This window comes from Onychostruthus taczanowskii, unplaced genomic scaffold (genome assembly GCF_017590055.1).
Source record: "Onychostruthus taczanowskii isolate IOZ18803 unplaced genomic scaffold, ASM1759005v1 scaffold33, whole genome shotgun sequence".
NCBI classification, from domain to species: Eukaryota; Metazoa; Chordata; class Aves; order Passeriformes; family Passeridae; genus Onychostruthus; species Onychostruthus taczanowskii.
The window spans coordinates 6,561,027-6,575,048 of record NW_024500683.1 but is presented as its reverse complement, the minus strand read 5'-3'; the positions used below and the strand labels follow the sequence as shown (position 1 = coordinate 6,575,048).

The 14,022-nt window shown below is 38.9% G+C and overlaps 1 protein-coding gene across 1 annotated transcript in view; it reads right to left on the bottom strand.

Annotated features, from left to right (window-relative positions):
* Positions 1–14,022, bottom strand: part of KHDRBS2 (KH RNA binding domain containing, signal transduction associated 2) — a 254,207-nt gene that overhangs the window by 151,956 nt on the left and 88,229 nt on the right. Inside the window, exon 4 of the mRNA XM_041410578.1 lies at positions 957–1,103. Coding sequence (XP_041266512.1) covers positions 957–1,103 — 147 coding nt within the window. The remainder of the gene's footprint in view (positions 1–956; positions 1,104–14,022) is intronic.

Here is a 14,022-nt window from a genome sequence, read left to right as displayed (position 1 = left end):
AAATTCTGCCATGCAAGTATTCATATGCTTCATCTGAACATCTCTTATCCTGGCTTCCTATTACTCATTAAAAAAGGGCACTCTTTAAATCCTTCCATTATTATCAAGAGACCTGAACATACACTTCATTTTTTTCAATCAAAAATAGAAACAAGGTCTCATCATATTCTTTTTAAAGGATGTAAGTTCTGAACATCTTTAGAGCACTAAGAACTCTCAGGATAGACCTGAGAAAACAACTCATATAATTCTAGTACTACTGCACCTAATATTTAGCATGCAGATGCTTCAATTCTAAGACAAATTTAAGTATGAAAATAGCATGGAATGTACTTATAAAGTGAGGAAAAATAATTTTCAGAGAATTTCAGGAAAATCAATAGACATTAAGTTAAATATTTCAGAAAGTAATATATTTAGTATAAATCAAATAGAAAAAGTTCACAGCTTTAGAGTACATTTCTGCACTCTCCTAGCTGATGAAAGATTGCCAAACTGGTCTGAGCAATAAGGTGAACAAAAATGTCTTAGAAGTGTTTTGCTCATGCCGTTTGCTGCACAAGAAATTCATTAACTTCACTAGCAAGATATTTAGGTAAATTGTTACATGTATTAAAATGTCTTTTTACATACTTAAACATTCAAAATCTTGAAAGTGCACTGTCAAATGACTAATGTCTGCAATCAGAAAACAAAAGCAATCTACTAGTTCCTCCAGAAAAGAAGAAAAGAAAGCAAAAAACAATGACAAATGGAAATAATAAAATAGCTAGAAAACCTATCAGGACATCAACTGTGACACTTAATGGCCTGTTTGGCATCTCCCTGGGACAAAAAAATGAAAGACGAAAGTTGAACAGAACAGGGTGAAGGCGTTTTTTCCTTAGTCTAAAAAAGGAACAAACTCAATGCAACAAAACCATAACCTGTCAAGAAGAATGTTTTAAGTGACTTACAGGAACCAGGAATTTTTTTATTTCTTCCAAGGCATGACTCATACGAGAATAGGCCTCCCCAGGTGGAGCAAACACTTCAATTAATACGTGGAGCTCATCACTCAAGTGGGCGTATTTGGCTTCTCCACTTTTCCTTAGTTCTTCCTCCTATGAAGAAAGGGTGGATTTGTTTTTTAAAACTGGAAATCTACTAATTTTGCAGTGATTTAGCATTCACAGACAACATGACAGAAGGACATACTGTAAGCAGACTTTTAAATCCATTAAGAAATAAAAGTCTAGTTCAAGCCACTTAAAGATTTAAAAATCAGTTTTGAGTGTTTGAATGATAAAACCAGCATAATTATCATCTAAACCAGATTTTAATCAGCACAGTGAAAAAATGCTAAATACACCAGAAGTTAGAACTGACATATTAAATCCATAATAAAAAAGCTGCATTCATCTGTCTGAATCTTAGCTCGCAACAACAAAAAACCCCATAAAATAAAGATGCATTTAACCATTTTGGAACACTATTGTTTAGTAAACTCTTTAGGTTCTTCAACAAATATCTGCAGCCTGTACATTTTAGTATCACCAAAGAAAAATATGCCCTAGAACTTTTTTTGAGACACAGAATCACAGGACAGTTTGGGTGTGAAGGGTGTGAACTACTAAAGACTATGTAGTTCCAGTGCCCCTGCCAGGAACAGACACCATCCACTAAATCAGGTTGCTCAGGGCCCCATCCAACTTGGCCTTAAACACTCTCAGGAATGGGGCATCCACAACTTCTCTGGTCAAACTGCTCCAGTGTCTTACCATACTCATAGTGAAGAACCTTTCCCTACCTAAAACCTACTCTCATTCACTTTAAAGCCACTACCCCTTGTCCCCTCAACTGTGCATTTTTCACAACGTCCCTGTCTGGCTTTCCTGCCCTCTTTCTGTATTTGAAAGGTGCCACAAATTTACCCTGAGCCTTCTCTTCTCCAGGCTGAGCAACCCAAATTCTCTTCATAGCAGAAGGGCCCCAGCACTAATCATCTTCCTGGCCCTCCTCTGGACTTGCTCCGAAAGATCCATGTGCTTCTTATGCCAAGGGCCCCTGAGCTGCTCTCAGTACCCAGTGATGTCTGAGTTTCAGCCCCAGTCCCAATTCAGGGTACCTATGCAATGCAGTGTACACCAGCTCGGATGGTGAATCACCACACCTAGATATAGCTCAACCATCTTTGGGTCCCAATTTTCTAGCTATAAAATAAGCCTAATAATCCTAGCTCACGTTAGAGTAATGTTCTGAAATGTCAATCCACTTTCTTACACAAAGTTTTGAGATAGCAAATGTAAATTGCAAAATACATTCATAGTAGTTACTCCTCCATAAAAATCAAAGACATAGAATAGTGATCATGTTAATAGTACTGGCTATGACAACATAATGAAAATCCAATCCATTACTACACAAGATAGATATAAGTAATGCTAAAGAAATGATGAGTTGAACTCTTGGTCTTCAAAAATATTTTTCTAAATGTAATTTAGAAGAAAATATGTATATACAGAAAACATTATCACAGAAAAAGCAGTAAACTAATTTGTTTGAAAATGGTGAAGAGGTTACAGCTTTTTAGTATATACTAAAATAATAGTTTATGAACATTTAGTTAAGATATAAAAACTGTAACAATAGAATACAATTCTTACTGATTTAGCTTATTTAATTCTGCATTAAGTTCACTTATTTCAGCATTGACTAATTTACACACTGCTTGCTACCAAAAACATTTGCAAAATGCTATACTCCTAACAATAAGTATTCAGGTTTTTTTATCTATGTTAGAAGATCCAGGCTCAAGGGCTTTTTGATTTTCCAGGGAATATACAATGGCTACATCCTGCAGCCCCAGTGCTCAAGATCTGGCTCCATCTAAGTCAACATTTTGCAGATTATGATAAAATCGTAACTCAATAAATGTGAACTATTATTTCATTTTTAAATTTGAAAATTGACATATTTGTTTGCAACTGAAACTAGAAAAATTAAGATAAGACATAATTGTCTCAGTAATTTTTTTTACAGTTAAATTATCTTTGGCATTTTAGCTTATAACTGAAATCTCACTGAAATGTCCAAAAGAACCATAGCATAATATAAAATTCCATGATGAGATGTTTCCAGTTTTCTGGAAAAAAAATTTCACACACTTGATTACTTCTTCTGAAAAAAACTGGTATGGAGTTTTCAGTAGAATTAAGTCTTAATAGTTATAAAGATACATCCTAGTGATTGCAGGAAGTTTCTTCCCTGTTACTTTTTAAAGAATCTGAGGGGGGAAAAAAAACAACAAAAAAACCAACAAATGCCAGAAAGCCCCAAAAATTATATTTCAGGGAAAGACTACTAATAAACTTAGAATTTAGAAACTGGATCTTTTTTTTCAGATGTAGAAAAAGCAAAATAATAATATTTGGCTCATTGTTTTGATGAGGATTCTGTACAGCTAAGACATCAGCAATATGATTTTATAATGCATACCTGGAATATGCCCCTCCAGTGGTAACAATGATAATTATGTTTCTCTTTTAGTTCCGGAACAAACTCAGGTTTTCTTACAACACATCATTTTATAACCTGCCTCTTCAGTTCAGCACTGTCACTACTTGGAGCCTATTTCTATAGCTGTTGGAAACCATAGGCTGAGGTTGTGAGATACTACACATTTCTTTGTGAGGATACCTAATGAAGTTTCTTCTTGTGGAACACAGGGGGTTAAAGACTGAATTTTAACACAGTATCTCTTCCCATCATAGAGTAAAATGTCACAATAATGCTCCTTTTATTACAGGTGTATGTACAGACACAAGGAAACTTGATTAAGGAAAACTATGGATCAGTAGGAACTCACAGACCATGTGAGCACTGTACCAAGCTCTCTTTCCCAAAGCCAAGGAATATGACTGAGCATCTGGGGACTGAATGTAGCCTTACATTTAATCCTGTGTGGGGTATCAAGCATCTAACAAGCAAACAACAGACACGGCTCACACTGCTGGGGAGACACTCGCTGGTACGGCAGGTGATACCTACTGGCAGCTAACACAGCTTTCCAAGGGCAGTACAGATGAGCAGGCCCTCCCAGGGGCACAGCAAGATGGACAACACCTTTGCAGATCTTCATTAGCAAGCAGCACATCCCAAGTGCACAGCAAAATGGTCAGTGCCATGGACCCAATATCCACACTGCTTCTATTTAGGATGGCAGTACTGCCCCTCGTGTAGCACAGCAGTGGGTTTTGCCTCCTGCTAGTTGTACTCTGGTTGCAATAACTGAGCTCCCATTAGAAGCCAGAGAGCCTTTCTGGAGCCCAACCTTGATTTAGTTTCATAGGAGAGGAATCCAGTTAAAACCCCATGAGCTCTGCTCACTTTAATTAATGGGAATTGGGAATGATCAGGAGGCTCTCCTCTAAACTATGCTTCTGAGTCAAATGAAAACACTAATGAATAACACCCCATGTAGGACTGGTAAGGACTGAAATGGATTATGAGACTTTCCAGCACCTGATACATTAAGGCAGAATAAGTGAGATCATCATAAATCTATTTTTCATGGTGTTCTTTACAAGGCTATCCGGGTGCTAATGGCCTTCCAAGGCCCTAGTGGCCTCTAATGCACCAGTGCAATTACTTGTGGACTTTGGCTGTTTCTCATATAACTCTGCCTTAATCACCTCTGAGGTTCAGGTATTCCCCGTGGTGCTGTCTGTAACTTTTGGCAGATTCTCGTAGCTTTTTACATTCTACAATTCCCTACATCATGTCCAGCAGCTTTGTAGACCCTGCTCAGCTTGTACAGCCTCGGCCAGTGTCCACCCAGCAGCCGAGTTGTTCCCTCACAGCCCAAGCACGGAAATGATAACTGCTTAAGCTTTCTCATGTAGACATGAAATGAACCACAGTGGAAGGTGATGCACATCAAAAGCCTGATGGATTCACTGATTCAAAATGCAGTTAAGTCTCAGGCACTGGATCTTGGGGCAGAAAACCAACAAACCTGGGACCTGATCAGCTCTGCTTCATAGAAGTAAAGGAATAGATTCCTTGGCTTCTGGGATAGTGATGGCAATCGCTCTTAGTACGGACTCTCAGGTTCACAGCATGGTTCTTAGTTCACAGTGACAATGTTTTACTTCAGTATGGGTTGAGTAAAGCAGAGAAAACGTGTCACCATCCAGAAACAACTGCTCCTCATCCTGATCCTCTTCCATTACATTCTGCATGTCAATTCCCTTCATTTCTCAAGAGTAACAGAACCCAGCTCCCCTCATACAACGTACTTCAGGCTTCCTTCATTCCCTTCATTCTCTCTTCCTCCTCTCATTCTCAGAGTGTCAGTCACACAGTGCTGAAGTCCATCCACCTTCAACATGATGCATGGCTCTATAACCCACTCCCTCCTAAGGATAACAGGTGTTTTGAAACATCTACTGTCTTTTATAATTTCCAGTTGACTAAAGCAGGGAAAATGAGTTATAAAACTCTATAGCAGAAATATCAGGAGTACCAACCTCTGCAAAAGTGAAGTATGTGAGTGACAGGAACATAAAGGCCAAGAAAAATGATGAATTATCTCTGGATGTGAGAGGAGTCTTAACATTTTAAAAGGATGTGTGTTGACTGAGAACTGCTTTCTGTCTGGATGCCTGGCTAAAACGCTTGAATAAAAATACTAGAATAAAGTTGAAAGAAATGAAGTTTGCACAGAAAACAGTTACACAGTCCAGACTGGGGAATCAAAAGTGTCCTCATAACACTGCAATAACAGGGTATCAAAGAATAAAAGAAAACAAACTTGCAGTAGGAATTATGTAGATCTCAGAGATAAATTTAATCAATACAATACAAAGAACTTCCTATAATGAAACAAATTCAGCTATGAAAAGAAACAATGGGTGCTTGAGGAACAATATGAGAATTGCAATGAATTTCATATCTTGCAAGAATTTACAAAAAAACGCTTAGTGCAGACACTAGACAAAAATGATAATCACAGGGCTGCTGCTCCAAAGGCATTATTCATAAGATCAGTGGGCAATGCTACAGAAGAAAATTAATGAGCATGCAGTTTCACAAATGCAAACCTATTAATTTTTAATCTGGACATAAATGAAAAAAATTAAAATGTTGTCTGCCACACTGACTATGGTATAAGTAACAGTGAACTCATTTATTGGGGGTACTGGGTTTGCAGTTTTGGAGTTTAAAAAAACTTTCAGGTCCAAGGTCCCATCAATGGAGAAACAAAGAGAAAAAAAATAAAATAAAAAAGAAAAAAGAAAAGAGAACAATTTGATAATGGATGAGGCATTGGAAACAGATTCAGCTGAGTACAGAATGAACCTAAAAGACCTAAGCCATTCCTTGACTCTTATTTTTAAACCAGTTATTCTCACTCCAGGAAGAAGAATAAACAAGATGGAAGTGGTGAGTACACAGAGACAGCTCACACAGCAGTGCAAAGACAGTGGGTGTACAACACCTGCAGTCAACCACAGAGACCCCACCCCCACGAAATGCAGGCATCAGGAGGAACATTGCCTACAAGAGAAAATTACTGGAGATACAGATGACAACAATTATTTTTCTATACTTGATTGATTATTAAAATTTTGTTATTTTGGTGAAATGGAGCGGAGAATTGTGTACATACAGTACTGTCTTGGGCAAACAGGTCCTTCAGTGCTTTATTTCCTGATGCTTTTCAAAACTAAATGCAACAAAATCTTAATGGCTAGGAAGTACTAAACCATACCTAGATAATATTTTTATTTAGAGAGGTGAAAAGTTAAAAAAAGACTAATCAGCAGAAGAATGTGATGATATGACAACCAGTACTGAAAGAACCCAAACACCTAACATGAAGGTTAAATGAAGAAAAAATAGAAATTCTTTGGAGTAAAATAGAAGTTTAGGAAAAAGATTAACACACTAAAATGGTATGTGCCAAAGCTGAGGCACCTGACAGTGAGCACTGTGAACAACAACTAGTGATCTATGCTTGAATTCCCTGCCAGAAAACTAAGAGGTCACAGACCTGTAAATGTTTTGACATTTGTACAAGTCTAAGAAGAAGCTAAAACAGCATAGATAAGAACCACCTGGGCACTAGAAAACTGCTCCTTGAATTAACCAAGCCAAAGATGTTTACTGAATACAACCAACGAATTGCAAGCTCATGTGGGAAATCAAAGATCCTCAAGAAATGCACAATTACCATACCTTAAGATGCTTCATAGCATTATGTTCATCTTAAAACTTATGATCACAACTAGGGATCACTGCAATCCAGGCACCTTCAGATTCAGGAAAAAGACTTTGCCTTAATTAATGAGAGTAGAAAATGTCATGCTTGTATTTATGAAAAGCTAATTAGCAGTTTGTTGCAACCGAGTTACAATGTAGTTTGCTTGAACTCCAAACAGGATCTTACACTTTTACTATGGGCAAAAACGTATCTTAAAAGAAGATTTTTTTTTCTCCTTTAATCCAAGATTTACTGGAAGTTTAGCTCCATACTAATGACTGCAGCTCAAGTTCCATGCAGGCAAAAATGACAAATAAACTAACTTTCTAGTGTCTGACTCTTTCCCTCGTTTTACACTCACTTCTACTGCCCTGGGGATCCTAAGGTTGATGGCTTCACCGTGGAGAGGAGAGCACTGATTTGAGTTGCAGTACCCTGAGATTTTTGATGCAAGATACTGCATTGGGTTTGCATGGCCAAGTTTTGGTAGCAGTGGAGGGTATAGGGCTGGCTTCTGTAAGAAGCTGCCAGAAGCTTCCTCAGTGTCTGGCAGAGCCAATCCCAGATGGCTCCAAGATGGATGTGCTGCTGGCCCGGGTTGGGCCAATCAGAAATGGTGCTAACACCCCTGCAGTAACATGTTTAAGGAGAAAAGAGAAAAAGTTATATCCCAGATGTAATTGTGGTCATAGTGGGGTGAGAATATGTGAGAGAACAGCTCTGTGGACTCCAAGGTCAGTGCAGAAGGAGGGGCAGGAGGTGCTCCAGGTGCCAGAGCTGAGATTCCCCTGCAGCCCCTGGTGCAGCCCATGGTGAGGCAGCTGTGCCCCTGCAGCCCATGGAGGACCATGGGGATGCAGAGATCCACCTGCAGCCCTTGGAGGAGATCCACACTGGAGCAGGTGGGTGCCTCAGAGGAGGCTGTGACCCCATGGGAGGCCTGTGCTGGAGCAGGCTCCTGGAAGGGACCTGTGGAGATAGGAGCCCATGCTGCAGCAAATTTCCTTGCAGGACTTATTTCTCTGTGGGGTACCCATGGTGGAGCAGCCTGTCCTTGAAGGACTGCATCCCACAGAACAGTGACCCACATTGCAGCACTACGCAGAAAACTCTTGCCTGTGGAATTGACTGATGTTGGAAAAAGTCATGGAGGACTGTCTCCTGTAGGAGCGACCCCACGCTGGATCAGGGGAAGGACTCCTCTTCCTGACCAGCACCAGAAATAACCTGTGGTGAACTGAGCAGACTGTAGCCCCCATTCCCTGTCTCCCTGCACCACTGGAGGACAGGAGCTAGAGCTGGGAAGGAGGGAGAAGTGGGGAGAAAGTTAGTTTTAAGGTCTTATTTTGCTTCTCATTATCCTGCTCTGATTTTGTTAGTAACAATTAATATCTCTAATTAACCCTTTTTGCCCTTCACAGAACTTGGTAAGATCTCTCTCTGTGCTTACCTCAACTATGAATCCTTTGTTATATTTTCTCTCCCCTCTGCAGTTGTGCAGGGGAGCGATAGAGAGGCTTTGGTAGGTGCCTAGCATCCAGACGAAGACAATCCACTACAAACACATAAAGCTGACAGCAATAATTTCTTCCTCCTCTCTCCAGAAAGCACAAGGGGTTATTTTTAGGATGGTAAACATGCTATAGGCATTGTTCTTTCTCCATTGTTTAGCAACTCCATTTCCCATCCAACTTCACAAGATATGGTAAGTTTTACACCTGCTGTGTATGGCTTTTTTTTTGCTCTCTTTGTTACTCATGAAGTGATTTTACCCAGATCCCAGTGTTTTCTCCCTTCAACGATCTGCAGCTGATCTTGATGCCAAGTCCCTGCTTACAGTCCTGGAGCCTTCCTTATCATTCCATGCCTTTGCTTTCAATGCCTCCATTTCCATCCCAGCCCTGTACTTCCCTGTCCAGCACTTTTATTCTAGGGCCATAGCAGCGCCCTCCACACAGAACAATGATTTATTATTGCTACCATTAATTACAGATACAGTACAAACCTAGGCAAAAAGTAAAGCAGTGAAGGTAAAAATCACTCAGCCATCAGACAAAAGCTGCTAGAAGTCAGCAAGCTCAAAGGGAGCTGGGGACAGACCCTGAACAGTCCAGAGAAAGGCTGGCAGCTCCCAGCCCTGTGCTATGGTTTTAGCACAAAGCCTGCAACCTGCAACAGATGATGGCAGCACCACATTTACTGGGACAAAGGGATATCAATGTCAGTGGAAAGACAACATAAGGAACTAATTGCTTTTGATGACCAGTTCTGAAAAGCACTCTTGGGATACAGAGATTTATTTTTTTTCAGCTACACGTGTGTAATTTTAAACCTAAATATATAGCTGGATGAGGCCTTTTGCATTCAATGCACTTCTTAGTTCCACCAGTGCTGGATTATACACGTCCCCATCTCAGCGTATCAACAATTGCTTGGGCTCTGCCACAGTGTAAACTGTGATGGCTACAGCTATTGCTGAGGATGAGTCTCTGCACAAATGGATCAAAACTAATGAGCACAGACTATTCCCAAACTTCACCATCCCTTTAGGAAGGGCTCCTCACTATGATATAGGGTTTCACTTAACTACACCCAGGCTGCTGACAGCCAATGCCAAATCACCACATTCAAAAGGATAAATACAGCTATTTAGTGATTTGAAAAAATGAAGAGTAGAGAGATATAATAAAGGCTGATGACATTGTAAGAGCTTTAAGAGCTTACTGTGTCAAAAATAAAGCATCAACCCTTTGGCAGAACAGAAACATCATTTGAGGAAACCAGATATAACTTCATTTGTACTGGTTGGAGGAAAATATACCTTCTTTTCCTCTGGTGTCATTTTCACTTTCCAGAAATAATTTTACTGGCTCTCTTACATCAATCTAGCTCTATTTCATTATGTTTGGAGCCAACAGTTTTATAAATTTTAATCCCTATTTTTTTTTTAAGAGAGAGAGCATGAAAAATCATCTTAAAGTGATACAAATGTTATAGACACTAGAAAACTCTGCTAATGGTTTAGGTAATTCAGTAAGCTAGCTAATGACAAATTATCAGTCATGATGAAAAGAAGGTTAACTGTATTTACGCTAAGAATTCCATAAACTGACAATAATTTATCAAAAATTCTTATTAATCAGGAAACATTCATCTTCATATTTGTTATGTATACAGTGTTCCCAAAAACTGTGCTTAATAAAAACCAGTATTGGTTTTTTAAAATGTACAAACAGAAAAATTTAAATTAAATATCTGTATCACCTTTTTGCTCCTCCTCTGTCTTTAAGCTTCATTATGATTGTATTAGTCCTATAAGAACAATTTTTTTTTCTCCAAAGAATAAATATCACTTGTATCACAAGATTCACAAGCGGTATTCTGTTTTTAAGAATAGGGACTTGTATGAAAAGATACATTTTGTAGTTCTCCAGGTTCTGAATTATTTTGCTACAAACTATTGATCTAGAAAAAAAAGTAAATTCCAGTTTTAGTCAAGTACTTTAAAGACTTTGGGTTTGGTCACCTGAAGGATATAGTAGAAAGAATATTTCTACCATGGAGAAAATTCTGAAGGGAAAAATCCAAGTCTAAGCTATTTTATGCATAAGAAGAAAAAAAGACTTGTATTTTGAAACAATCCATCAGAAGAGGTCTAATGTGTACACTTGACTTTGACTATAAAGAAGGCTGAAGCTTGTCTTTGGCAATTAATTTATTTATATTTAAGCCAAATTTCATGATAAAGGCTCCAAGTACACACTTGGAAATAAATACTTGGTTAACCACTGACTTGATGAAGAATGCTTTCCCAATACAGGCCTAGAGAACAGATCCACTGATGCATGTAGGTTTTACTTCAAAGCCTAATTGCTACTGCAGCTGCCCACATTAGGAGACCTCCAAGCCTTTTCCAATCTGTGTAACTTGCTCACTCATCTTACAGCTGCAAAAGAACTCAAAACACACAGGATACAGGCATGATTTTGATCCTAAACACCAACTTGTGGCCGTCTAATTTCCTGTTCAGTTGCTTGCCATCCCTGAAATTCACAGATGCCAGAATTGTTCACAGTAATACTCCTCAGACTGAAGTGTCTGGGCAGCAGTGCCACATGAGAGTGAAGGAGATCTGATAATTCCTTCAGGGTTAAGCTTCTCTGGGATTCCTAAACTAACAAGGGACTAAGTAAGACAGATGTTCCCAATACACTCCTATTGAATACAAAAGAGGAGCTGCTGCCCTTTTCCTTAATTAGGTAGTAGTTGGAGAGCTCATCAAGTTACACATTATGGAAGTCAGGAAATAGGTGTTCATTTTAGAGAAGTTGCTAGATGAATCCCACAAGAACCATTTGGGAACGTGTTCTGTTAAACTATTCATAAGTGATCCAGAAAATGAGTTGAACAGTAATAAAAATTCTCCACTGATAAAGACCACCTCTTTCTGTGTGCACAGAATCTAGATAATGTTATTTCAGGAGAAAGATCTTGAAGGCATTACATTCAGGTCTACAGAAAGAATTTGCTGAGTCTATAATATAAATTAATAGAGTATTTTCTATTACGTAATTTTGAAGAAAGAAGATAAATCAAACTGCAAAGCCTCTAGTAGACCATTTTGGTGCTCCAATTTAAAAAAGTTTAGAAACAAAACAGATCAAGATGTAAAGAATTATTACAAATATGAAAATATTTTCATATGAGAAACTAAATACCAAAGTCTTGGCAATCTTGATATTCCTGCAGTTCAGGACGTCCTTAAACAATTAATTCTTCAAAGCCTTTCAATTTTCACTAGTTCTTATGTTCTTCCCAAACTTTCAGGAATTGCAGACTGAGTGCATTCTTATGCTTTCCTGTCTCAGGTGGAACTGTGAACCCATGAATGTGGGGCATGATGTGTTGCATAGCTAGACAAAAAATCCCCAACACAGAGATGTATAATGTTTTTGTTCTATGACAGTTGCAATTGCTTGCTGATGTATCTTTTATCACCTATTACACAGACGTGTATGCTTAAGGCGTTTATGTGTCAAATATGGAACCCACTCCTGATGTTAAAGATCCTATTACTAATTAGCATTCAAATGAGCTCAAAAGAGTATTACAGGTGCTTCATCTAGAAAGCAAGGCAACACTTCAGCCACTCTGATTGCTCATTATAATCAGAGCTGAAAGAGTGCAGAGGAGAGCGATTTACACCCACTTTCAGCTGCAAATTCAGGAATCATGCCTGCTGCAAGATGTGTGGAGAACTGCCAGCTGCCTTCACCTCCTCACCTCCTGCGGTGGCAGCATCCTCCTGTCCTTCCACACACAGGGACTTTCTGAAGGATAATGCTGTTGGGTCTCTGAGAAACCCTTTCAAATCCAACTGGGAAGCCCCAGCGAGGACAAGGTGTAAAAGCTCAAACTGATAATCCCATTTAACTCCTCACTGCTTTTCCTAACAAGTCTCCACCATTGTGCAGGGCTCCCTATTAATGTTTTGTACGCTGAAACACAGTGGAACCTGTGATACACCAAGTGTACTTCCCTAAACAGTGGATGCAAGGGAAGTAACGTCTCCCTGATTGCCATATTGGCCCAGGCAGGGTAATGGGGATGGTTTGGCTTCCAGCAGTTTAAAGACCTGTCTGATAAACTGTATTATGAAGTTCATTTTCCTGGCTGATTGTCAATAATGATTTCCTTAAGGCTGTCCCTTGATTAACCACAACATTGCAAACAAAAGCAGTAAATGTATTTGAGTATCCTACCACAAATTTAGAAGAGACCACTATTTTCTTGTATCCCCTTGATTCTCATGCAGTGATGTGCAAACCACATCAGTGGAGGGAAGCCATAATGGCAGAGACAAACTGAACTCTGGGGAGTGGAAGAGGGAAAAGAAGTTCATAAATAATTGGCAAACTGTATCTCTAATGGGATTTACACAGATGAAAATGTTTGGATACCTGAGCTGACTCAAAAAATACATTATCTTCTGGAAAAGTATTTCAAATTAAATCAAATAACGGAAAATTCAACCACTGTGCCACTCTTTTTCACACACATATCCTTTTTCTGAGCCAGAATTTTAATGTTTTGCAAATGACATACTCCATCTCCCATGTGACAGTCACACATGATTTTGCAAGTTTCACTTTTTCTTTTCTTGTAGAATTAGGTTTTGCATAATGATAAAGAACCCAAACACACTTTTCAATGGCAAAATTACTTGTTCCTCTACTATCTAGAAAATCTAACTATTCACACTATATTCATTTAGACAAATAAATCTTAATGAGATTGCAAATTCTTGGATGATTTCTCACAAAGATGTCAGAAGTAGTTGACAGATGAATATGTTGCAACAATATTATATATATCATAAAGTCATATAATTGTTTGGGTTGGAACTGACCTTAAAGATTATCTGGTTCCAACCACCCTGCCATGGATAGGGATACCTTCTATTAGACCAGGTTGTGCAAAGCTCCACCCAAACTGGTTTTGAAAACTTTCAGGGATGGGGCATCCACAGCTTCTTGGAGCAACCTGTTCCTGTCACACCACCCTCACATTTTTTTCCCCACTATCTAATCTAAACTTACTCTCAGTTTGAATCCATTCTCCTTTATCCTGTCACTACGTGCTCTTGTAAAAAGTCCCTCTCCATCTTTCTTGTAGGCTCCCTTCACATACTGGAAGGTCACAATTATATCAACCATAAACTTCTTTTTCAGGCTGAACAATCACAATTCTCTCAGCTCTTCTTCACAGGAGAGGTA